Source organism: Ciconia boyciana, chromosome 7 (genome assembly GCF_034638445.1).
Source record: "Ciconia boyciana chromosome 7, ASM3463844v1, whole genome shotgun sequence".
Classification (NCBI taxonomy): Eukaryota; Metazoa; Chordata; class Aves; order Ciconiiformes; family Ciconiidae; genus Ciconia; species Ciconia boyciana.
The window spans coordinates 38103062-38130579 of NC_132940.1; the positions used below are offsets into that span (position 1 = coordinate 38103062).

The following is a 27518-nucleotide window of genomic DNA, read 5'->3' on the forward strand; positions in this document are numbered from 1 at the left end:
TTTATTTCCAGGATCAAATATTACAATAGGACATTTACATATATTTATAAAAAAATGCAGCAGTTGTGTATATAGATCAGAGGTTTCCTTGAGTTTGGTCCCTCCCAGCACAGTGAGCTGAAATCTTCTGAAATCAGCTTCTAATCTTCTCCCTCCTTCCACATGAAGTTGCCATCACTGAAGAAAAAAAGTGACTACCATAAAAACTGACAGGCAAAGTAATAATTTTGAAATCGTAAGTTCCCCAATTAGAGGAAACAACCTCATTTAAAATAATCATCTATCCTACAGTCTGGTGTCTCTGATGAGGCACCACGTCTCTGAATTGAGTTTTATCCAGATGTTCTTCATATAGATCTGTTCTATAAAATAGCACCTCATCCCCCTGCTCCATGTACTTTTACTATCTATCCTTCTATACCTTAAAGTCTCAGCACCATTTAACAAGCAGTTACAAAATTACTTTTCTCTGTACTGCAGACACTCACAGTAATTAAGACAGTGACTAAATCCCAAACTTCTGCAATCACTCATAATATACCCATGTAAAACAACAGAAGATAAAACTGAGGCAAGTTGAGGCATTGATGTTAAGTGCCGCATTCTCTGATTAAAGACAGGTGTGTGTGTGTGTATATACATATGGCTATATTTATTGGGAATGGACAGACACTAAGCATCTCACGGACAAGAGGAGACTGGAGTAAAAGTCATCCTGTACATCACAGAAAGGGTATCCATTAACCTTGCCGGTTCAGGAGCAGACAGCAGAGTATACCCAAACTGCAGTAAGATCTTGGGCTCAGACAGAGAAAATCTCGGCAAGACTGTCTTTGCAGAATGTAAACCAACAGACCTCAACAGCCAGTTATCAAACATGTTCAGATCAACACCTAACATGTGACCGTGGTTATTTCCAACAACGCAGATGGCCAATATAGAGCTCAAAACATGAGTGTTGTTTTGCCTTTAAAACAGTAGCTGTTCCATTTAGAGAAAATAATTTCTGTTAAAATAAATAAAAAGAAAGGTTGGGGAGAGGAGAGGCTGCATTCAAATGTATTAAAACAGCTACACAAGGCACACCCAGTTTTTACGGGACTGAGACTTTGCACTTCACCCATCTAAAGCACATCTCTGCTACCCCTCTTCCTCTTGGAATACAGGACTACCTATTTTTTACTAACTTGACTAAAAAGGAATTGAACAAGAAGAAAGTAGTGACATTTACTAAAAACCAAGAAGGGATAAAAATTAAGTGATAAGTTCCTGAAATGACATGCATCTTCCCATTCACATGGACATTCCCACACAGGTCTCTATGTTTCTGTTTCTATGTGGTTTAGGAAAAAAACGACAAACACATTTTATGCATCTCCACAGCATTTGGTACTTGATGAAATGCAGCCCAAGTGATGTCTTGCCCCCAAAAGAAAATTGCCTTTAGTTTAGCCCTTGTTGCTCTTGAGTTCCTGCAAACAACCTCAGTGCTCTGGCAAGAACAGAAATTTGAGAAATCAGGCCCTTCAGCAGTGAGGTTTATTTATTAAAACATGTACTAAAACCAGCTGCCAGTTTCTGCAAGGGTACAAACCATAGTACCAGTAAAAGTGGAAGCTGGTATAAGCTGGTATAAAGGCTCTACAGAGGGATCTGGATGGGCTGGACTGATGGGTCGAGGCCAATTGTATGAGGTTCAACAAGGCTATGTGCCTGCACTTGGGCCACAACAACCCCATGCAACGCTACAGGCTTGGGGAAGAGTGGCTGGAAAGCTGCCCAGCAGAGAAGGACCTGGGGGTGTTGGTTAATAGGTAGCTGAATATGAGCCAGCAGTGTGCTCAGGTGGCCAAGAGTGCCAATAGCATCCTGGCTTGTATAAGAAATACTGTGGCCAGCAGGAGTAGGGAAGTGATCGTGCCCCTGTACTCGGCACTGGTGAGGCCGCACCTCGAATACTGTGTTCAGTTTTGGGCCCCTCACTACAAGAGAGACATTGAGGGGCTGGAGCGTGTCCAGAGAAGGGCAACGAAGCTGGTGAAGGGTCTAGAGCAGAAGTCTTATGAGGAGCAGCGGAGGGAACTGGGGTTGTTTAGCCTGGAGAAAAGGAGGCTGAGGGGAGAGTTTATTCTCTCTACAACTACCTGAAAGGAGGTTGTAGAGAGGTGGGGGTCAGCCTCTTCTCCCAAGTAACAAGCGATAGGACAAGAGGAAATAGCCTCAAGTTGCGCCAGGGAAGACTGGATATTAGGAAAAATTTCTTCACCAAAAGGGTTGTCAAGCATTGGGAACAGGCTGCCCAGGGAAGTGGTGGAGTCACCATCCCTGGAGGTATTTAAAAGATGTGTAGATGTGGTGCTTAGGGACGCGGTTTAGTGGCAGTGCTAGGTTAATGGTTGGACTTGATGATCTTAAAAGGTCATTTCCAACCTAAATGATTCTGTGATTCCATGGTGCAGACAAGTATAAAAATTTGATAGTCTTTAAAAAACATGGCCATGAAAGTAGTGGACCACATGAAACGCAAGCTGTTTGCAGCAATGAACAACAGACATGCTTTACAGACAAGCGGTGTTATTCTCCTGTAATAGTAAAGCAGCAGATCTAGAGAGCTCAAAAGTACGCAGATGTAAAACTGTGGTTTAAATCTACTTAGGAACAATGGTACCTTTGAATGCCTTTTTATAGACAACTATATTTTACAAGGCTGTTATGCACATACTTGGACATTCCTTTAATATTGGTGTTGTCAACTTATCTGATTTATCAGGAAGGGCAACATACTTCAGTCCATGAACGTCAGAAATGGGAAAATCGCAGACCTTAATTCAAAGCATAATGAAAATAACACAAGTACGCCCAGAAGTGTTTGGCACGGCCTTTATCTGCCCTTTTTATGTCAGTAGGGAATGCTGTGAGGTTGAAGCTGGTCTATCAGCTTGACTTAGAATATGTATCATCAAGAAGACCTGAAATCCTTCTCCGGGCCTCTGAAGGATAACAAGTGGGAAGCCAACAGTAAATGTGTCAACAGCACCTGGCAGGGAAAGCCAGTGCTCGTTTTGCCTTCTGTTTCTGAATACTGGTTGTGACTGTGACTATTAGCTGCAATTAGACGTTAAACGTCAAAACAAAGCAGTTAGATGAAGAGCACATGCAAAGGAAACTTCTCCACAAGCAGCTTGAAACATATTAGCTCTGTTTAGTTCTCTACCCAGAAAGACATCCACTGTCTACATGCACTTCTGCTCTGCCAAACTCATGGTAGTCCTTGCAACACAACACACAAATTACAGCCAAGCAACACCCATAGGAAGCCACAAAATACAGCCTTTGAAGGATTTCTTTTCCTTTGTCCTTCATATTTCAACATCTTATTTTGCAATCAGATTTAAGGCATTTTTCCCAACCTTGTCAAAAGCAATTTGAACTTCAGATTTAACATCTAGAAGCAATTGTGAGAAAGGCTCTTTAAAATTAGAGCCAAACGAGCTTACACCTCCACTGCTACAAGCTGTTGCAGGCAAAACTTGGTTGATGTTTTCAGCCACGTTCCTCAGGCCAGCAAAACATGTTCCTCCAAACTCCAAAGGGCTTCAACATGAATGAAGATCGGAAGAGGCTGTATCCTGGTTGGTGCTGTTTCTTAACAGCTTTCAGCCACCACAGCACAGCTGATTGACCCATGTGCTGCAGCACTGTTTTTATTTGGGTTGGGAAGAAGGGGGAAAGAGAGGAGAGGAATGAAGAGAAAGAAGAGCCACATGCAGGGATGCATATTTCTTGAAGTTTTTTTCTCTGCCTCCTGCTCACAGACCAAAGCAAAAGAAAACTGAAAGAAAAAACACATCATGCCAGAGAAACAAAACAGCTCATAATTTCTTGGAACAGAACAAACTACTAGGAACTGCAAGACAGAAGAAAAATCCCATTTTCAATATAAGTCTTCAATTTCACATTCTTCTTTCCCTGTTAGGTTATAAAAAGATTAATATTTTTCTAAATAAATCCTCAAGGAAGAAAAAATTAAGTGACAGCATAAGCACTACACCAGCAGGCAAAACCATTTACCATGCTCATGAGGCATGTTTGTTGATGCTTCAAGATGCCCTCATGCTTCTTTAAAAATAAACTTGCAGCAGCCAAGTGCAACATTTGCTTCCTCATGAGAGAGGTGACTGAGCTGCTCTTGGCGTAACAAAAGCAATGAAAAGCTAACCTAGGGCTCCCAGTTTTGTTTTTGATAGCAAGATGATGAGTATAAAGTTACTCCTTTCCTTACAGCTGAGCAGAGAAGAAAGGAGTTGTCAGCTGCCTGCTGTCCTGCAGCTCACACACTTAGCTCTGAAAGAGGGGGCAAGAAAGGAAGGTTCACCGTATGGGACCACACAGTGCACAATCTCTCCAGCAGTAGAAGTGATGGAAGAAGCTCATGCTCTTGCCTGCAATGCAGTTTCCCCTCTTCCCCACTGCTGATACAGCTGTTGGTTATTTTATATCAGACTGCTTCAACATATGACAGCCTAGCCCCATGTACATTAATTAGTACAGCCAGGGAGGAGCAGGGGGGAAGAAGAGAAGCTACCAATAAAAGACCTAGGACTGAAAAGGCAGAGTCAATTTTATATGTTTAACTTAACTGCTAGAAAAGTTGATGTGGAACAATGTTCCCAGAGTGGATACAAACCCAAGCCTGTCCAAAATTAGTTGGCCTTCCATCTGCAAACATAGCCAACCAGCAACAACTCAAAAGAGGAATCAGTGGAACCACAAAAGCTCCCTGCCTTACGCTGGTAGGAACAGGCAGGAGAGCAGGAAAGGTCAACATGCTCCCATCCCAGCCTGCCTGAGAGACAGGAAAAGACTATCCACACACGTGTTGGGTACTGCGTCCTGTTGGCAGCACACCTCAATTTTCTTGTGGCTAACCACAGAAGAAGAGGTAATGAGTTTCAAGGCAACAAACATCAGCATGAATTATTTCAACTAGACAGCTGAAGCTACTTAGGGAAGCATCAGACCTACACGGAAAGGGTTTCCTTCTGTTCTGCTCTCTCACACATCCAAGTCTGAGTTATGAATCTGGATATCCTAGAAACACAAAGGATCCTTCAGTCTAGAGGTACCACTGCTGCTTCACAGGCCAAACACCAACATCCCCCCCTCCTCTGCTGGCCTTGCAATTCACTTTCTAATGCTGGGAAGCAGCCTCCACGACAGGGTCTCTTTACAAACCAAAAATAACATGCGATGTCACATCAACCATTGATCAGGAAACTGCAGTAAGATTTTGCTTTCCTGATACTGCATCTTGCAGTAGAATGCAAAATAGTTTTTGTGTAGAAGGGAAATCAATGTATACAATTGTATGATTACATGTAAAACCTCAATTATGAGCAGAAGACAGTTGTGAGCTAATATTATCATGGGAATGCAAGACATTTTCTGTGATTTCCTACATTTAAAGACTCCAAAGTATGCAGGCTAGTATGAAATTAAAGGCAAAATATCTTGGAAAGTTTTAGTCTACGATAAATTTGTGACCACTAAAGTATTTTTCTTTAACAAGTATAATCTGACAGTTGCAGAAAAAGCTAGCAGTTATGGTAAGTCTCACATGACTTATTCCTCACTGATGAAGAGCACGCTAAACTGAGTTCTTAGTTGTAAATACAGAAATTCTACGTCCACCTTGAGGATGGCTGTGTTAGTTAACTTTTATCCTACTGTAATACTTACTGTAACACCAACTGATCGACAGCTCAACATCTAGAGAAGACTTTGGAAAAACAGGGCACTCTGCACGGCCCGGCCCAGCACAGGATATGCCTGCATGACTTCTGGTGCCAGCTTCCAGAGCTGAAAAGAAAGGCTAAATAAAGGAGTAGCTTTCCATACAGCCTTCCAGGTTTAAAGGTAAGCGACATGAAAAAAGAATAAAAAGCAGCCTAGAGCATTCAAGCCACCAGGCTGTGAAGTCTTTTATAAAGCATTAATTCATTCCAGTTTGACAAGGCTGTATATGTTTTTAATCAATGAAAGAAAACCTGCCTAGGACTTGCTGTCCTGCTCAATCGCAGTCAGTGCTCTAAAACCCCTGCAAAGCTAGTCACTCCTGGGGAAAACAAAACAAAACACTATGCAAAGAAAAAAAGCCAACTAACTGTCAAGTTTTTATGACAAGTGTTTTCCAGAGAATCCAAGATCTTTACAGTATCCTGCCACCTTCCATCATCATTTGCAAAATCCTGAAAGTAAAAAGGAGACACTTAGGGGATGTTGGGGAGAGAACAAATGGAAACCCCACCTATTTCTACCAAGGAGTCAGTTCTGCTCCGACAGTGGACACACAGCTTTCCCTCTGGGACAAGCAGTCAGTCCCATATAGAGTACAGTTGGGTTTTGGTTTTTTTTTTGGTAGGTTGGATTTTTTTTACTACGCTCACCGGCAGCATTTAAAGCAGGAGGAAAACATGCATGCAATCTAGAAGCCTTTAAATTAGATGGAGGCAAAATATCTCACGACAGCTCAACCTAACTCCTTCACAAAAACCAAGTTTTCACAGAGCACTGCATAAGTGAACCCTTAAGAAGGCTGTAAGGTTAATGGAGGCCTTTTGTGTAGAGAATCAAAACAAAGGAAAGACTGTACTGAAGATTACACTCTCTCCTTACAGAGAGAAGCCTCAGTGCCTTGTCACACACTATTTTCAAAAATAAATTAAACAAACCAGATTTAAGAATAGCAGCAAGAAGGGTATGTGTATTATGGCCCCAGCATACTGGATACACAGATCACCGTTTTACTTTATTCCATGAAAACAAAGGAAAGATGTTCTTCCCAATGCTGTCCACAGGGCCCAGGCTGAGGAAGAAAATAAAACTCTGAACACTCTCATTTGGTCACTAGAGCAGAAGGAGGGAAGAAGAGAGAGAACAGCCAGCCAGCTGCCTGCCCGATTTCAGCACTGCAATCCTATGACCCTCAACTGCATATTTAATGAGTTGGTGTCCCAGGCAAAGAGGAGAGGGGAGGAAGGCTGGGAGAACTCAGGCCACGGTGCTAATTCCTTTCCTGCACAAAGACAGTCTCTTGAGGACACAGGCCTGCCTCCTGTAATGTAATCTCATAGTCCAGGTGGGAGAGTTTCCTTCGAGGGAAGTTGGTGAGAAGTTCAAAGCGTTCATTGGGGTATCCTTTTGACTGGACATGTTTCACAAGAGCCTGGAGAGAAAGAAAGGCAAAGAAGTGTCATATAATTCTAAACAACATGAAAGAATGTAAAAAAATATCCTGTTTTCCTTTTAAAAAATTTTGTAATCACAGACAAAGGACAGTTTGAAATTTTGCATACAGTATAGACACTCTTTTACTTTAATATCTAATTGACCCACACATGGTAAGAGTAATCATAAAAACTAATTACCAAGTGATCTCTTACCTGATTCTTTAAACAGAAGACATACATAATAGTACATTGATTCAAGCAAGCTGAATTCCATGTCACACATTCAAATCACAGTAAAATAAGATTTGCAAAAAAATTCTTAAGTGCCCCAAAACAGAAGCCCCCTCACTTGTTTATCAGATATTACCCTTATATTAAACCTAAAAGCCAACGAAGAAGCATTTTTGTCAGGTAACATTGACAAAAATAAATGCAGTATTTTTACTAAAAATTTAATTTTTTTCCTGCCTTCAAGAAGCATGAGGATTTGGGTTGGTTTATTTTTTTCTGGTTTTTTTAAAGCTCTTTTCTATTCATTGATTTCTCTGCCTGCAATGGCAATTGGGGCAGGATACAGAGGGCATTGGGATGAAGGGGTATCAGCCTTACAACCCAACACTCAGACATATCAAGAAGAGCTAACGTCCATGCTACAATGTGAGAGATTTCCCATGTTCATCAGGAAACAGAGCAGATGAGAGCGTAAAGTACAAATAGACAGGGATAGAGAAATGGAGACTGGCAGAACAGTAGGGGATACAGCAACAGAGCAAGACTCGGGCAGAATGAAAAGTTGTAGCTTTTTAAAGAGGGGAAAAAAGACAATTAGTATGTAATAAAACAGAAAGTATGAAGAAGTAAGGGGGTCCCAACAATACTGTTCACATAGTTTTGATGGGCAACTTATGCCAGTATATTAAATGCAAGGAGGTAAGCTAGCAGTATTAAGCTTCTACTAGTATTAATTATTCCACTAGCTTCCCCTTGCTATTTAGCTGCCACTTCAGGACCACAGCGACCCAGCATACAGAAAAAAGTGGTTGCAAACAAGCAATTGGCATTCACTGCCACAGCTCACAGGCAAGGGGCTCAGGAGATCACTTGGGTGGCTGTTCATTTTAGTGTTTGTGTTCCAGTAGGAAAGCTGTTGGTCATATGGTGCTGACATGACATAGGACATGGTCTACCACAACAGCCCACAGCACTCTTCCTAATATTTCAGGGGCATCAATGCAGATGGAGCATGAAGTCAAGGTGCTGCAGGAAGAGGTCAGGATGTTCTGCTGCATCAGGGGAGATGAGCAGGAAAGCAGTAGGATGCTGGCAGCAACACTGCAAGGGCAAGAACCGAGGCCTTGCGGTGCAGACAGAACAGGATGACCAGAAGCAAGACTCAAACACAGGAAGGACAGCAACCTGCAGGACAAGGCACCCTGGAGACTCGTGACCTGTGGCAGCAAAACCAGCTCTCCCCTCATTTGGAATAAAGAAATTGAAAAAAACAATATAAAGTCTTGGCAATAAATGGGGAGGACAAACATGTTCCACTGGAAGACACAACTGGACTCACTGGTCCTACTCAACAGGTCAAAACCAGCAGGGAGAAGCAGCAGTGCACGCTGGTGAAGGGGACTTCATCTGTGGGGGACTGAGGTACCCAACTGCCAACCTAACTCTGAGTCTTGGAAGCCTGCTGCTTGCCAAGAGCCAAGTTCCAGGATTTCATGGAGAGATTGTCAAAAATCAAGAAAGCTCAACACGTGTCTGCAGTGCAGGCTTGCAGCAGCGACAGCAAACCTGGGCTGCATCAACCAGAGTGTTGCCAGCAGAGCAAGGGATACAGTTATACCACTCTGCTGGGCCACACTTGGAATACTATGTTCAAATTTGGCCTCTCCACATTCAAGAGGGACAAGGAAAAACTGGAGAGGATCCAGTGGCGGGCCATCAAAATGACTAGAGGTTTGGAGGACAGAGGAGACGACATGCCTTGGCAGATGAAGAAAGGTTGAAGGACTTGGATTTGTTCAGCCTAGAAAAGGATTGGTGGTAATATCATCACAGTGTTCCAAAACAGAGAAGACGAAGGCATGTCTTTCACAAAGATGCATGGTGACGAGAGACAATGCACACAAGTTACTCCAGGGGAAATTTCATCTGGATATAAGGAAGGAATTCTTTACTGTGAGAGAAATTAAATTTTGGAGTAAGTTGCCCAGAGAAGTGGTGGAATGTCCCTTGCTGGAAGTATTCTAAACTCAGCTTGAGAGCGCCCTGGATAACCTCATCTAGAGCCCTGCTTTCAACAGAGGATTAGACCAGATGACCTTCAGGGATCCTTTTCAACCTGGACTTTTTGAAGATTTGATGACTGCAGAAAAGCCAGGGAAGTACCTGCATGGAGATTCCTTCCAAATTCATCAAAATTCACACACAAACCTTTGGTACGAGGAGACTGTTGTCCCAACCTCTTCTTTTACCTGGACTGTTCTCCAACGGGCTTTGCAGATTACAATGCCTATGTCTGATGAGGAATTCAAGTAAGTGGGTTTGACTTCTTTTTCAGGCAACAAGGATGATCAAAGTTCCTTTACAAACCACTGTATTTAAAAATTCAATTAGGTTTACTGCCCACATCTCCCCCCTGCCCTGTTTAAAGGCCAACCTTTCCTGCACACCTTACAACACTTGGTAGATAACAAGTTATTCAGGCAACCAGTCAGCCATGCAGACAAAAGGCTGAGCTGCTGAACAGAGTGAAGTCAGCTACTCAGTTGCACACAATGAGCAATTGCTTCCATAAAAAGGCAGTGTTACTTTTTTGGTTTTGCCTGGGGTGAAAAAAACGGGTTACGGTAATATTGGGAGCATAAGCACATCCTGGAGATAACAGTGTGTAAAGCTGCCACTCGTGATCGATAACAATGCAATGATTTAAAAAAAAAAAGTTTTAAAAAACAGCCAGTGTTGGTGGGAGAGCAATATCGTATCATCAGTTAAAACTTCTGAAGTGCAACTGTCTCCTTAAACAATTTCTTTCTACAGTTCTGGACAGCTTTAAAATGGAAGCAACTAAAGGCTGAAAAAAATCAGCACGGAAACAATGTTCACAAAGAAACTCAATCTTGATCTGAGTGAAAGGGCTTTAAAAGATCACATTATGTGAGCACAAGAGCTGCCTGTTCAGCTCTGCAATAAAAACATATCTTTACCCACAAACCTCGACTCACCTAAATTCCTCTGCTGACTGTAGAGCAGGCGGCAGCAAAGAAAATCACATGCCGAGATTAACTTCCTTTAACTACCGCAGTCCATAAAAGGAGTCAAATCAGAAGTCAGGATTATCAGGAATATAGCAATATTACACCTATGTATCACCTAAATAAATTAAGTATCCAAAAGTGCCACATGTTTAATAATACATGCAACTTTATTTAACAGACTGCTTTCAACAAGCAGTTAAAATAGAAAAGAGTACTTGGAAAAAGATTATACACCGATGAATGCTGCAACAAAGCAAGAATGAAGGTCTGAAAGTAAAGCTGGTTCCTACAGAAAGAGCAATGCTCTGCCAGCGTTCCTCAGTCTTTATATTTCAGCCCCAGGACTCCACGTGCAGCACTGCAGGCAGTCTACAACCTTACGCTTACACTTGGTTTTGAGAGATGACGGTATAACAAAGGCAACTTTTTTTTTTTCCTTTTATTTTCAAGCAAAAGTGTTAAGGATGAGAATATGAGCTTGAGACACTGTACATTTCCAGAGTGCTGCAGACTTGGTTATAGTCTCATTTTCTGTAAGAGATGTGACACTTTTCTTCTAAACCTGCACAAGATCCTTCTGAAGAGGTGTGCTTTTGCCTTCCCCCTAAGGCTTCAATACAAAGCTTTTAGGTTGATCACATTAAAAAGAGCTTAACTGGCCACTGTGTCATGAAAACTCACAGCTAACAGGAATATAGTGACCTCTTTACACACTGCTTCCAGATAAGCACCTGCAAAATTTTGATGGAAACTCCGTCCACATGGACTTCTCTAAGGTAAACAAGCCCAAAGCACAGCTGAGATGCACACCTGAAGCACAGTAATTAACTAATATTGTAACAAATTTGTTTTGGGAGAACTTCCTCCAAAGTCTGCTCTGTCATCCACATCCAGAAGGGAGTGTGGAAGTATGGTGAAAGAGATGGAGAAAAAGAATGAAGAGTTTTGCCTTTGATTTTACTGTTGTCTGACCATGGGCAACGACTGAGCTTTTCCATTTAGGAAAAAAAAACAACGCAAATGAGTGAGCTGAGAGTATTTTACGGTAATTTAATAATTAATGCAAAAGCCATTTAGAGTCATTTTAGAAAGGAACTAGCAGGTTTGGGACTAAGGAAGACACTGGAATGTACACGCAACCCAAGCAGCAATGGAAACATACAGAGTCAGCAAAGTCTGTTGACTGGAAGAGAGGAATGACACAGAAGAAACACAACAGAATGACAGTGCGAGCACTCCCTAGATATACCACTTTTCACTAGATCCCATTTCAATAGTGCCACCACATGAAAAGAAATTCTCCAGTTTCAGCTCTCCTATACTCAAACAAGGATTCCGATGAACTCCACTCACCAGAAGTTTAGCTTGTTCAGGCAGTGAAATTTGTTCCCTCTTTCCATCTGGATACCTTAGCATCAGCTGTGCCTTTGGTCCTAGCATAAAGGAAGTTATTACAAGTTAACAAACAACAAGGCAGCTGAATTGAGATCTTCTGTAGATTTTAGGTGGCATGCTTTACTGCAAAGTATAGCAGGGTTAGGGACTGGAGACAAATACAAGGTTCCTGTCTATGAAGATATACTTCTATCACATGTTTAAAATATACACAACTCAAGACTCTTTCAAGAGTTAATAGCAGTGACTAAAAACAGTCAGCATTCCCAGAGAAAAGCACTCTGTGCTACCTCTGCCTTTGAGACCACGTCACTGCTGCATCCCAGCTCAGGCACCACAGGGAGGAACAGAGACTCCAAGGACTCGTTTGCATTAGCCAAAGTTAAGGCAGCCAAGCTAACTGAGCACGAGGTGGGGCTGATGTTATTCTGCTTCTCTCTATCATACTGGTAGAACCCTTGTCATATGCACCTGTGTTACACCAATGTGTACTTCCTTCATGGACAAGGTCTCAAACTAAGAAACTTGAGCTCAGTGACTAACACGACTCTGCAGTTTGTGGCATCACTATGCCAAAGTGGTGCTGTTAGCAAGGTGAATCACTCAAACGTCTGGTGTCAAGGAGGGAGTAAGACAGAAGAAAACATTTAGCTTTTCAAAACAAGGGATGAAACCATGCTTGTCAGCGTATTAAGATTTTCAGGAAAAAAAAAAAAACACAACACAGGTCACTATAAAAAAGTCACAACTTACCATTCACATCTAGGCCCTGAAACGTACTTTCAGGCTTGTCAGTTGACTCGTCCAGTATCCCTGCATCAATACAGGGCAGTACTCTGTGATTTGATGTTGTCCCAGGCTCAGTCCTTGCAGGGGGCTCAGGCTGAGGCCTCCGGCTCTCCTCTCTTTTATACCCCAAGTCCTTGTGCGGAGACTTCCTCAACTTGGCAGGATTCTCCGATTCCTCCTCCTCCTCAGAGCCGCAAACCGAAATAAACTCTTCGCTTCCAGAAAAAAGCTCCGACTCAGACTCCTCATCTGACCGACTCTCCTGCTTGGCCTGTGAGGAATCAAAATGCGTCTCCTGTAACGAGGCTCTGATAGCAGCTTCCAACTGGCTGTCCTCACTGGCATCAATGAGACTCTCCTGTTGAATACAGACACAACACAAATACATAAAAATTGCCTTTAAATATGTACTGAAAATCAAGAGGATATCAGTCTTCCAAAAAGAAGCTACTAAAACTGTCAGGAACAAACAGCATGGAAAACTAGTCATGCTACGACTACTTAGTGACTTCTCTTTGGAGTTTCGCATTGAGTAATATATTTTCCTTCCATACATGCACAATTTTGTGACTGCTAAATCCAAAACAAATGCCAAAAGCACAAACTGCATAATAAAAATAGTTATCATGGGAGAAGGCATTCCCTGGAGCACCATATTTTTGCATACTCTTGCACTAACTCATTAAATCTGTTTATACTACTGAATGGGAAATCACTACAGCTGGATAAAGACTGGCTAGCATGTTCTTTCAGGTTTCTCCAGTCCTTCTAGAGGGCCTCATACTTACTGAACGAGAACATTTTTGGGGAGGGCTGGTAGAATGGCCATCCAGCTGCCCATGCTCACCCAGGAACCCAGTCACTTGGTCCAAAAAAGAAGTCACATCTAGCTGGTGCCACTCCACTAGTTTCTGGCCTAGGGAACAAAAGATATCATGAAACATAATTTCAGCAAAAGATTGGAGCTTAGCGGTCAAACACACCAATTCACTGCTGTGCGTGCACTCTGCAAGAGCCCATATTTGTGGAACTGCAGCTTCCTACAGGCTACCACCTGATAATTATGAAGCTTCCTCCTTCCACTCCCTTGAAAAGGTTTCCATTATGGACAGATATAAATACAGACTCTGTTTATTTCCATTCTTTTCTTTTTATCTATGGAAATATGTGCACAGAATGTTGAATTATGCTTCAAAATAAAAAAAAGCCAAACAACTAAGTTTATGAAGAAGCATTTCTACATTCTTGCCTGCTTTGGTTCTACATCTTGGCAAACAGCATTTGTTTCCATAAGTAAAGTGCTAAGAAGAAGATCGTAACTTCAGTTTCAACATTTAAAAAAAAAAAAAGTTTTCGGGTGGTTTAAGTCAAATAGCAAGAAATCTCAGCTTTGATTACAGATACTATTACTTCAGTCCTGAGAAGGAGGAGACCAGACCATTAATATAGTTGCATTATACGATGATAAAAGAAGAAAGGGTGTTGGGATACAGAAGAAAAAGTAACAATTTCAAAAGAGCTGTAGGGGGAGGTAGAAGTTGGATTGTTCAGGTAAAAAACCACCCCAAACCAAACAACAAACCCAAAGCCAAAATGGTATTTCAAAATTACGATGCAATTTAACAAGTCATCACTGAGTCTCACAAAGCTACTGTGCAAGGATCAGGAAGCAGATTCATGTAATGCTTACAAATATTGTAGTTTATTCATCACATGATTTCAAGTAGCTTTTAAAAGGACACTTAAAAAAATGAATTTCAGAGTTTTACCACCAGGTGGTACTATTTTCACTTTCTAAGCAAAGTACTTGCTAGGCTATACCAAGTACAATAACCAAATACACAAAATCTCAGCAAGCCTTGGGAGTTTTATTCCCTTAGTTACTCCAAAACATACTGCTTCACTTCTTCAGGGTCAACAAGGTCTCTCAGAGACCAAAACAATGTAACTGAGATTCTTCAGCTGAATGTAACGCATACTGCAAAAGATGGTATTCTAGCCTACAGCTGCAAGTCCTTCTCACGGGATATATGAACTGCAGGTAACCAACTGTCACTTATCTTACCTGTCCTGGGATCCAGGATGGAGACATAAGGGAAGTCTGCTAATTTATAAAACTGTATGTACCTCTGTCCTTCCTCACTGTCATGGTATACCTACAAAATACCACATTGGAAGCAAATTACTGGGTGGAGAGGGAACACAAACTGTACCTTGAAAATGTACAAAGTTTTTCTCTATTTTACAGTATATGCTACAAATGGTATGTACTCTGACAAGCTGAAAATACGCCTCTAACGCTCCACATATTAGAAGCTATGTGGTAACATCTTGAATGCACAAGTGAAAGGCAGTTTATGCATTCAAATGCATATCCATGAACTACATCTACATCCATAAACCACATCTTCATGAACTACTGCATCTTTTCTGCAAGTTCACCAAGAGAACGGCAACAGTGCCATTTTATTCAAAGTCGTGTATTTTTTCACTGCCCCATCTACCACAACACTGAGTCACCCGCATGGCCCCATTAAATTTCTCACCTGCCAAAAAATGAAATGTTCCCGGATTATGTTCTTCACAGCCTCATTGCTCCAGACATCACGGTTGAGACACTGACAGGCAAAATCTTGCACATTCTGAATGTTTATCATGAGCCATTTGTTCTGCATCTGACCACACTCCTTGGCCTGTAAATCAGAGAGAAGAGCTTCATTAGATAAAACTGAAGAGCCAGACATAACCAATGCCAGCAATGATCAGTGATGGCTTCTAACACTGTCAGATTTTTCACCAAAACCCCTTCACAGTGAGAAAGATGGACAGTGCTAGTGAAAAGGCATCCACAAAACAGAAGGCAGGGCTGAAAGACCTACTTTAAATGAGACTGGCTGAATTACAGAATCACATCAATGAACAGAGCTGCTGGATTTCAACAAACCAAGCACAGAGTGGGAAAAGCAACTTGGGGGGGGACATGGGGATGCTGAATAAAGTATTTGTTCGGAAAGAGTGCAGTCAAACACACTGATCTGACAACAGAGGAAAGACCTGCTCATTCTAAAGATAAACCTGTGGATCATCTTCTATTTGAGTAGGTTGCATAATTGATAGAGGACTTGCATTAATTCAACAGGACCCCCTCTCTGCGCGTTTTCTTTTTTCTCTCCAAGTTTTGAGTTACTCTATTACTGTGCAACTGCCGAATTAGGCATCCTTTTTTGATGCTCGTTATCCAGACTGCAAATGGGGAGGAAGACAGGAAGGCGCAGGAAGAAATCTTACTGGTTTGAGTCACAAAGCTGGCATTGTCTGATTGCTTGGTTGCAAGTTAATGGTAGGAGTTTGATCAAGAATGTAATTCTGATCGCTGAACTGTCATACCTGTTGAAAAAAAGAGGGCTATATCAACAGCAGGAATGCTCTTACCACCTGGAAAGACTGGAACTAGCATATGAACTCCCTTTCCTTTTAAAAAAGAAAAAAAGTATTTCTTTGTAAGTGTGTTCACCGTCCTGCTGGTAATGCACTTAACAGCAAATTCAAGGAATTAGGATGTTATGCAAGATTTTGCTGGTTTGGGCAATATTTTATTCCCCAAACCAAAGGTTTTACTTTTAAAATGAATTTTAGCCACTGCATTTTCGAATAGTCAGCCTATCCAATGTGTGACAGACAGACACATGAACCCCAGACACTTAGCTTCATGAAGTAAAGAATCTCAGTCTACAAAATTAATCTGCATGGCCAAGTGACCTGCAGAGCCAATTTTTATTTTACCCAAAGGAAAAAAATTAATTTAGAAACATGGAATAGTCCTCCTGTTCTCGCAAGGGACCTCATGCTAACTACTTACCACTAATATTACAGTGTCAGAATCCAGTATTTGGTCACCAGGAGAGAAAAGTAGGGCAGGTGACACCTAAGTAACTGGTAAGGGTCTTAAATATAGTCATTATGCTTTTATTTAATAGACTTGTTTTGAGATAACTGTGGATTTTGAGAACTAATTCTAGGAAATCAGTTTAAGACAAGGCCTAGAGATACTGCCCAAGTTTAAAGGGAACGAAAATCCTTATGTTATTTGAGCCAATTGGATTGCCTTAGTCCTGTGTTCTAATGTAATCCATATTGGATTAAAAGAACAAACTCAAAAAATATGTAACTAGAAGGCTGGAAAGTGCATCTCACTCTTCTACACTTACTTTGTATATTTTTCAATATTAGTGAAAACCTGGCTCTACCTCTCCTCCGTGCAGCTAAGGTCCTCGAAAGGATGCAAGCAGGAAATTCCACACAGAACATTTGCAAAGATGAGTTTTCACCTGTAGAGCAGGTATAGCTTTTGAAACTACTTCTAACTTCCTTCTAAAACCAACAGGCTTCACATTTAACATTTAAAAGGACACAGTTAAATTGCTACCATCTCACACACATACAACTCTGCTCTTACACAGCTACTGGGGTTTTTCTGAGGAGCTGGAGGTGGGCAGAAGGAGAAGAGTGTGGGGGAAAGAAATGCTGTGGGTTTGGAGATTATATTGGTGGGTCATTTTGGTAAGTGACAAAAAACTAAGGGAATGCTCAAGAGCTGGCTTGCATATCCCAAAAGCTATGTCTGATGGCTTTAGATCCACTGTTCCCACCATCAACTTCCCTCCATTTCTCCTCCTCCTTCGAGGTATAAAGGCCAATGCCAGGCACTTAAAGAGCACACAGATAGGGTAAGTACAGAACAACCAATCTTTGCAAGCATCTCTGTTCAAGCTTTCAGCAATCAGCAGAGTAGGAACTTTCAAAGACAGAAGTAGTGGATCTCAGATACAATGGGCCAGATTAAAAAAAAAAACAAAAAACAACCCACCACCAAACCAAAACCAATCTGTCCTAAGTTTACCTTTACCCTTTCTACCCATTCACATTTTTCATCACTATGACAACTTATAGCAACAAACCAGCAATCTGGTTAGACAATATGTGAAAGAAATCTTGTTTTACACTCAGTACTGGATCTCACTGGATAACCTCTAGCTCTTGCACTACTAAAAATAACATGTTTTCCTCTCATTTGACTTTTCTGAACCATATATGGTTTATAAATGTTGCAGTGATTCTTCCTTGCTCAGCTTTGTTGAAACACACTGCTTCTTTAAGTCAGCAGAGAGAAACAAGGAAGTGGAGCCAGCATCTTGTGACCTTCTGGACATCTGCTAATCAAGCATGATTCAGTTTGGAAGATAACAGGTGACAGAAAGTCAGAGCATGAGATTATCTATCAAGAAATATCCTATCTGTGCTACACTTACACTTCTTGTCTGGCTCAGGGCATACATCCTTTCATCAACCAGCCATTCCCGTGCCAAAGGTGCACCTGCAGGCTATGCTTATGCAAACAGCCAGTCTAGAAGCACCTTATGGAAAGATAATTGCATCATTTGAGTACAATGACTAGATTAGCTTCCGAACTATTGCTGCTTGCCATGTACAAAGAAAAAAAATTCAGTATCAGCTGTAAAGCAGGGAGCAGCTAGGAAAGGTTTAACTTGTAAAATGAGGAAACTTCATACAGACAGACTTGAAACTCTGCAACATTACATACAGTCACGTCACAGAAGTACTGAAATCCTAATGAGTATTAAGCACAGAACTGCACATGCCAGAACTATCTCCTCCTGAAACAAGAAATGTAAACTAAGTCAATTTGGTGTGTACCCCCCACAAATTAAATCATATCTCACATCATATGCATGAAGAGATGAACATTTGCAATTCTTGAAAGCAGTCTTTGAGATTAGACCAAAAACATGCTGTTCTTTATAAAGCATGTTTGGTGTGCAATTTATTTATTATACTCTAGTGATTTATTCCTAGCAGATTCTACATTAAGGAATGTAGAATAAGAAGCTCTGAAGCTTAATACACATTAAAGCTCAATATTACAGTCAGGAAATGACAGTTACAAATCCCTTGTGCAATCTTAACTGACAACAGCCTAATCAACACTCAGCACTACTCAAATACAGGCTTTTTAGTGATAATGTGTATTTAAGCTCTGAAAGTTTCTAGTAGGAAAAAAAAAAAAGGCAGTTCAGGTCAACATCTCGATGGCCCATCAGTTGTTTGCCTCTGGTTTATATAGCCCCATTCCACCAGTCACTAGGTAACTAACATCTTGTGGCTCATGTTCAAAAAGCCTGCAGGATTAAAAGAAAGTATTTTAAAGATTTTCTGTATCAAATCTTTTTCACCACATTTCTATGGTGTAATTTAGGTGGCTCATGTTCAAAAAGCCTGCAGGATTAAAAGAAAGTATTTTAAAGATTTTCTGTATCAAATCTTTTTCACCACATTTCTATAGTGTAATTTAGTTAATCACCACTTAACTTTACAAGTATAGGGATCATAAGTTGTTCTGTATGTGAAGCACACTGCTTTTTCACAGATCACAAGTTAAAAAAAAAAAAAATCAGTGTCATTCAACACCTGAAAATTTCTCTTCAGTGAAAGTTAATTCTCACTTACTCTTAAAAGCTAGTATTACTGAGTTAAAATGAAATGGCAACTTTTTGCACCTCACTGATAACAAAGTGTCTTTGTAACTGAAGAAAAATGAGATTTCTTGGGGAAAACCAGAGATAACTAAATCTACCTACTATCAAAATCAACCTTAGAGTACCCAAAAAAGAGCAACAAAAGATCAGCAACAAAGACACATGAAAACCTTAGTAAGGCCAGATGTCACGACTCTTGCTAAGTTTGAATAAAGTCATAAATCCTAAATGATTCTATGATAAATGTACATGGCACAACACTGGCAGAATGTTCTCGCACACCCCTCCAGAGGTTAGAATACACCACACCCCAATAATAATAAGAAAACCCCACTTAGATTAACACTAAACTACAAGAGCATCAAAATAACAGTATTTAGTCTTTGGTACTTTGGAATGTGATAAACATCTCTTATTTATTATATAGTTTATATATGTTTATCTAAGCATACACAGAAGGAAGAAGCTAACAGCAGCTTGCTAGAGATTAATTTTGAGACACTCTGGTCACTGATTCACAGGAGGCCTGATATTGTCCCAGGCTGAAGCAGTACAGCAGTCTACAGTCATAAGAGGTAAAACGGAAGGGGTAATGGTCAACAAATTGAGAAGCTGAAGATTTTTATTGCAATGAAGTTGAGGAGCAACAGTTTGAAATGAAGGGTGTCCCATGGGACAAGGAACTGTACAAGAACACAAAAGGTGAATACCAATACCAGAAAGTGTACATGTCTTTAAATTTGAGTTACTGCAAAGAACAGGACAAGGTGTGTATATACAAAACCCTCCCCCCCCCTTTTTTAAAATTTTTTTTTAATTTACAAGACTGTGTAAGAATGCAGAGACTTTAGGACAATCAAATCTATCAATCAGTTATTTCATCCTCTGAAACTACTTCTGACTGTGGCAGTTGCCACAGTCAACATTGCTAAAGACTTGATATGTTTTCAGCAAGACACAAGGAAAGACTAGCACACATCTCAAATTCCACAGCAGATGTCAGAGGGCACTTGCTGACCGTGTATACGTTCCAGTCTGGAGCAGCACTGGCTGTTTTCACGTTAATTCCCTTTACTGTTGCCTTTAACCATGCATTCACTGGGTTCACAAACAGCTGTGAACCACAGGCCTAGTAGGGATAATCAGGTGGAGGACCTGACACAACCATGTTTGAAGTAAACCCTGAACAACATATCACAAGGCAGGGATGCCTCAGCACCAACTACTTCAGTCTGCTCATCTGCTTCCATTGCTCCAAATTACTTGCTGAGGCAGACACAGCTACTCTCCATCAGCATCCTTTCAAACCTGGAATTTTGTTAGAAGATTAAACATATGGAGGACATTGTCAGAACACAGGAATTAGTGACAAGCCAACTGATCCCTGGTGATTTGGGAAGCATAAAAAGAGAGATGAGGCCAACAGGATGAGACCTGGAGACTCAATAAAGGCACGCAGCATTTCTCCAAAAATTCTCCAGCAGTGCTCTAGTATTTGTGTGTGGTAGTAGAGGCAAATGTGAAAAGAATGTAAGTAATACTTCTGTTCAGCTCATGGAGTCAGATCTCCAGCACTGTTTGCAGCATCTGTATTGCACCATCTGATCATTAGTTTGCATGCTCATTAAATCATTATATAATAATAATAAATCTCAGCTACTTAAAGATGACCAGGTGGAAGTTCAGTAGTAACCACAACTTCTGAAGAATATCTAGAAATTATGGACTCAGAAAATAAAAATATATACCAATTTGCATATTCTCTAATCATTAGTTAAGTCACTGATCCATATCATAACAACTTACGACTAGACCCACACACGCCTACAGAGACAGGAAAGGTGACACCCGAAATTATTTAAAGCTGCCCTTCTCAGGCAGACAATCTCTTGGATACTTCTTCCGTCACTACCAGATGCAAAAGACAAACCGCTGTGATTTTATACAGGGGCAAGACCTCTACTGAAGATAATATTGTGCCTTCATGACAAAGCCACACTCAAATACTTCTACTAACTCAGGTATCAGAAAGCACTCAGCCATGTTAACATAACTATGCCTGAGCTTTTTAGCAGGGCTGTGCTGCAAACTATATAGCCCCTTGCAAAGTACTTGCTCACCGATCAAAAGCAATCTTACTTCAGCCTTTTCTGTATCATGCTATACAGAGATACTTCAAGGGATGCAATTTTTCCATTTTGACCAGCCTCCTTTGTGCACTAAAGTCTTTCACCAAGTGTGATTTGCCACACTGCCATTGAAACATAAACAATGTGGGCTATCATCATTAGTTAGTCCTTCAATAAGTCATCAACATTTCCATATGCCATCTATCAAATATTTATCACTATATGGTCCTTTGTAACTTTCTGATCATCCCACAAATGAATCCATACATACCAGCAGCCTAACACAAGGCTTCCACACTGTACACAGTCATCACATAAGGAACTGCACCAAAATTTCCAAACTTACTGTTTCAAAGCTGCCTTTGTGCATCAGATCAATGGGAGGCCTGAAGAGGTCTGCTAGAGTAGTGAGTTTCTTATCTACTGCCCCTCCATTTCGTAGCTCCTGTTCCTGTCGAACTGCACAGCCCCAAGAGGAAAGGAAGGTGAATTAAACAAAATACTCACAAGATGGATTTATTATTGGCTATACACTCATACACAAAACTTCAGCACTAGAGTCACAAGGTTAGACCACACCGAACAAGATTAGCTGCTATACAAGGTAAGAACCCCACTTGCTCCAGCTTTCTAAAGCACCAAGCATTTATTTCACTTTTTAAAAACATCTTAATAAATGTGAGCATCAGCAGAGGGAGTCATATGCCAGTATTTGAAAACAAATGAGAAAAAAAAAAAAGCCATGACTTGTCCACAGTGATGCTTTTAAAAGGGGAAACTGAGCTAGATTGTAGCATCATAACTTTTACTCAGAATATTTCTATTCCAGTGTTTCTATTCTTTGACTGTAAGGCAGTCCCACAGAAAAGAAAAAAAACGGTCTGAGTTTACATGGAAAAATGTCTTTGGATGTTTATATTAAATACCTACTCTTCCTACAATCGTCTCAGGATACCACTGTCTCTTTCAGGTGAATGGGTTTTCAGACTTGTTTATCCCCAAGTACCACACTTTGAGCATGTTTCTTTTAGTGGTATCAATTCAATTCAAAATAATACAGAATGTATTTCCTACATAGATAGGATCATATACAATAAAGGTAAATCACAGCAATTGCTCACCTAAAAATGCAGCGATACAATGTATTTTATGGAACCAAGTCAGCTGAAATAGGCAATAACTATCCCACAGCCAAAAACTTTCCAGTAGTGAAAGGTGCTGTCAATGGCCCATAGCATACAAACCATTTTTGAGCAGACACTGGATCCCCACAGGGAAAAAAGCATCCCTGTGGAGCAGGCCTAGGAGCCAGGAAATAATCTGGACTTTCATGGCCAGGGCCACTTTTTCAGAGATAGCCAGTGATACTCATCTATGAAGTTTCACCAAAAAGCATGATAAAGTTTCATCATAAACCTTCACAATGGTTTACACATTGTGCATCTCTAAATGTCTTATAACAGAGTGGAGATGGTGAGAAAAAATTTAAGGGTATGATGATTCTGTAAATTGTGTATTTTCATTTACACAGCTGCCAGTGACTTTAGCACTTGACAAGTTCATTATTACTGGAAAACCCTGACCAAACCTGTCAGGGGAAAGGAAGTAATTATGAATACTTATTTTCAGTTTAGCATCCAACAGCACCTAACTACATGGGAACCTGGTCCATGGTTAGACCTCTTGAACACTCCAGCAACATCAGTGATAACAACTGCAGAACAGCTCTAACTCAGCTGTGAAATATCTGGTGTTCTGCTGTCAAAGAATTCCATTCTATAAAACTTAATGGCTTAAATAACAGCCAATGCTTTGTCATTTGGAGATTCTGTGTATGAACAGATAGACAGTGATAAACAGCAATTAAATTCATGAGAACCTTGTGTGCGGCCAAGGAAGAAGTCTCAGGGCTACTCAAATCTAATTCAAGTGCCAGCATTACCACAGGCTAGCCAAGAAAAATTCAGTGGATGAACTTAATTTCTACATGGGTGTTAGATTCTTCCCCCTTTTCAATTCCCTCTAGAGCAGAAAAAGTTTTTTTTTTTTGAGAGTGATCAAGAAAATATTTGCCATACCAAAGCAAACAGAATATACTGTCTGCAGGTTTTACTTACATAACACAGGCATGTGTTTGGACCAGCATCCTCACTACCTGCTTCATATGTCCATTACTCAGTATTCCCCCTTCAGCCATCCCAGAGCAATAAACTAACAACCTTAACTGTACCACAAATGTGGAAGAGAGACGTCAGCAAATGGTACTGACACTACAACAATGAACAGCCTAATAATGTTATTAAAAAAACCAAACTTTTGCTATAAATTAGGCAATTTAAAACCAGTCAGTGACTGAAAGCTGTCATAGCCTACAATGGAAACTATTTTTCAATCTTACTTGCATTAAAAAAAACCAGAACCTCTAGCTTACTGATCTGTAGACACTTACTGGTTTCTGTTTGAAAATCCCGAAAGCCATCAAATATTGAGCGCGCAGGTCTGCGTCTTTTAGGAGCTTAAAAAAAAAAATTCAAGAATCATTTCAAAAGTATACTATCAAAATAATTACATATTAGTACTTTCTATCATATGTGTGTGAAAACAGAATAGGAACCCACATGAATGATGTGGGAGTAAGGTCATTAGGAAGGGCTGGAGGAGGATGGGAGGATGGAAACAGGTAGTTTGTAAGACCCATTTCCTCCCTCCAGTAAACCTTACCCCCAAAACAAAACATGTATCAACAATACACAAAAGTTTAAAGTTAGCCCTTTCTGATGGGCTCACCAAGGCCCATCAGTATGTAGTGGAAGTGTTGTCATGGCATCAACATGTCACAATTCCAGTCAAGGTTTTTACAAAAGGCCTTCAAGTAGATGGAAAACTTCAAAGGATTAAACCCCATGGGAGAATATTTTATTTTTTAGGAACCACATTTGTTTTCTCCACAATGCATTTCTATTCTCTGCTAATCTCTTATCTAGATCCTGTCCCAACTTCTTGGGTGGATTGGCAACAGCCACACTCTTCCTTTGGATCCAGTATCACTATCGGCAAGGAAACCTTCAGAACAGATTATGTGCAGCTCACAGAGGCAGCAGCCCAGGCAGGTAACTGGAATAGTACCAAAAAAGTACCACTGAAGTCCTACGATACAGCACAACCACTGTACTTGGGATGCAAACCAAAATTGCCAGCCAAGACTCGTTCCAACTATTTTTCTGCATCACTGTCGTGGTTTAACCCCAGTTGGCAACCAAACACCACACAGCCGCTCGCTCACGCTCCCCCCCAGTGAGAGAGGGAGGGAGATGGGGGGAGCAAAAGTAAGAAAACTCGCGGGCTGAGATAAGAACAGTTTAATAATTGGGAAAAAAAAAAGGCAATAATAATAACAACAACAACAACAAAAGAGAGAGGGGAACAAAATCCAGGAAAAACAAGTGATGCAACTGCTCACCACCTGCTGACCGACACCCAGCCCATCCCTGAGCAGCAATCGCTGCTCCCCGGCCAGCTCCACCCAGTTTATATACTGGGTATGACGTCATATGGTATGGAATATCCCTTTGGCCAGTTTGGTTCAGCTGTCCTGGCTGTGCCCCCTCCCAGCTTCTTGTGCACCTCCTTGCTGGCAGAGCATGGGAAGCTGAAAAGTCCTTGACTTAGTATAAACACTGCTTAACAACAACTAAAACATCAGTGTGTTATCACATTATTCTCATGCTAAATCCAAAACACAGCACTATACCAGCTACTAAGAGGAAATTAACTCTATCCCAGCTGGAGCCAGGACAATTATTATTAATTGAAAGCAGAACAATTTTAAGGTAGAACTTTAAAAGCCTAATTATTACAATACATGATAAATAATAAACAAATTAAACAGATGAATATAAATACAACATATACCCACCAGAAACCTGTAATAAGAAAAATCATTTGCAGTGAGAAAGCACGACCTCCGCACAGGTCACAAAACAAGTACCTCCAAAATTTTATTTGAGACACCTTTCTGGCTTTGCTCCCATAGTGCATGCAGCATCCTTCACCTTGTGCCACACCAAGAGCATAAAGAATGGTACACAGTTCTTGCTCCTTGCATTCTTCTTGTACAGAGTACAAAGCAAAGAATCAGTGTATCCCGTACAGAATATCCCGGAAAAAGAAAGTAAGCCTGAATGAGGAACATGCTTGTGAATAATGCCTCTCTAACTCCAGTAAGTAACATCTCTTTCACTTCTAAATGCTTAGGCACAAGCACAACCCATTAAAGCCAACTTCAGAGCAACTTAAACTGCATCTAAGAATAGCAACTGAAGGACCACTTCAGTAAAAGCAGCATTTCCCTTGCCAGGCTTAGCTACAGCCTGGCAGCGCTGGTGAAGATGTTCACAGCACTCCAGGTAGATGTTTTTCTGATATCCTTTGTACTGCAACATGGGAACCATGTATCTGGCAGAGCACAAATAGATAGGGTCATCTCTTTAACTGGAAGAAAACCTAAGCTCATATGACTACCTCACTTAAAAACAGAAACCGGCATGTCCCCTGCTTTGAGGTTAGAGCTTAAAAGACCAAATGAAGTATCTCTCTAGTTTCAGCTAGCTTGTCAGGCTGCTTCATGTTAAACAGAAGTGGCATTACTGAGCATATTAGCACTGGTGGACCAGACAGTGTCAGGAGGCTATCACTGATCCACAGATTGCCTCAGGAGAGCAGTCAGTGACAGTGCGTCTGAGATAGTGTGTGACAGGTGGGTAGTACAGGACCAAGCACTAGGGTCAGCAGATCTTACTCCTGCACTTCTTCAATTCTTGAACCCATAGGAGTCTACAGACCTTTGTCAAAAACTCTGTTGGGCCACAAAGAAAGCAAGAGGAACAAGCTGGTGCAGTGTCTTCAGAGAGCCCTCAGCAGGACATCTTCCTCTGGAACCACCTCTCAGCTTGTGCATCCTGGCTAAAGACCTCTGATGTTGAAAAACAGGATCAACAGAAAACCAGTTTCAGGGTAAACCTGAAGCTTGGCCTCCTTCTCCTTTCTAGCACAGGAACAAAACAATAGAAAAGCGCATTTCCTATGGGTATGAGACCACTTTAAAGATGAGCACTTGCATGCACTTCTTCGACAAAAAGAGGAAGACACTCAATTCACTTGACATGGCAAAAGCCATACAGACAGCTAGAAATGGCCTGGTCAACATGAGAAGGACAGAGCCTCACAAGGCTAGAGGAAGTAAGCATAAAGAGAGCGCCTTAGATCTCCATACAGACATGGACACTATACAAAAGGATAGGATAATGCACCAGGTAATCCAGTCCTGCTACAGAAGTTCCACCTCTGTGCTACTGTAAAAGAACCACTACAGCAGAGGTTTGAGATTCAGAACATTAGTGTATTACATGAGTACTAAACTGTTTTAGATAAGCACCCAAAAGAAAACAGCATTTCCATCGCCTGTTTTCTTACAGCGAAAAAATGTTTCAAAAGCAAAAGTGATAAACGGCTTCAGAAAACAAACAAGAAAACTAGCTGCATGGTGCAGTTTAAAGAGCAAACTGAATTCCTAAATGAGAAATGGAGAAAATAATACAGTTCAGCCTTTTCTGATCTATCATCTCCCTTAGAAGCATGCATTTGCCCTCTTCATTTTCACTCGTTAGTCGAAGCTCAAGCTTTTATCCCACCACTTTGAACACTCTCACAGCAGTATCACATGATTCTGAACCCCTAGAACACAGATGTATACTTATCATAGCTAACTGGCTGTTGCCTCACAAAGTCTCATGAAACTGGAGTTAGCAAATTAGTACTACTGGGAATGTAGCATCTCTAATGTGTGAGGTTTTCAGTAACACTGGTGTATTTCCAAGTATGCAATCATGTTACATAGCAGTAGAGTTGCAGTAGGGAAAAAAACAAGAATAAAAATACATACAACACTTTCTTCATATTCAGCAAGTTCTGTTTTTCTTTTGTCACTTAGCTCATCTCGAGATAAAGAAAACAAAAAACAAAGTAAGAACACAAGCCTACCTCCAAACAAGGGCTCAGGCTCTACTAAAATTTCCTGTTTTTGCGGAATTGGAGCTCGTACTTCATCCCTATCAAAGAAGGGAAAAAAAAAAAAATCAGGTTATAATATTCCAAGTACTA

General features: G+C 40.8%; 1 protein-coding gene across 5 annotated transcripts in view; it reads right to left on the minus strand.

The window, feature by feature from the left end:
- The window catches only part of UBXN7 (UBX domain protein 7), a 33015-nt gene continuing 5497 nt past the window's right edge, over positions 1 to 27518 (minus strand). For 2 of the 5 annotated variants that reach the window (XM_072866998.1, XM_072867001.1), the window contains exons 3-11: positions 27399 to 27466; positions 23809 to 23874; positions 21706 to 21818; positions 15223 to 15369; positions 14742 to 14832; positions 13465 to 13592; positions 12641 to 13034; positions 11846 to 11925; positions 1 to 7225 (exon numbers count right to left, since the gene is read on the minus strand). In XM_072866998.1, coding sequence (XP_072723099.1) covers positions 7064 to 7225; positions 11846 to 11925; positions 12641 to 13034; positions 13465 to 13592; positions 14742 to 14832; positions 15223 to 15369; positions 21706 to 21818; positions 23809 to 23874; positions 27399 to 27466 — 1249 coding nt within the window. In that variant the 3' untranslated portion in view covers positions 1 to 7063. Of the gene's footprint in view, positions 7226 to 9696; positions 9754 to 10459; positions 10531 to 11845; positions 11926 to 12640; positions 13035 to 13464; positions 13593 to 14741; positions 14833 to 15222; positions 15370 to 21705; positions 21819 to 23808; positions 23875 to 27398; positions 27467 to 27518 lie in introns of those variants that run through there. The other 3 variants (XR_012043338.1, XM_072866999.1, XM_072867000.1) reach the window with 3 other exon arrangements.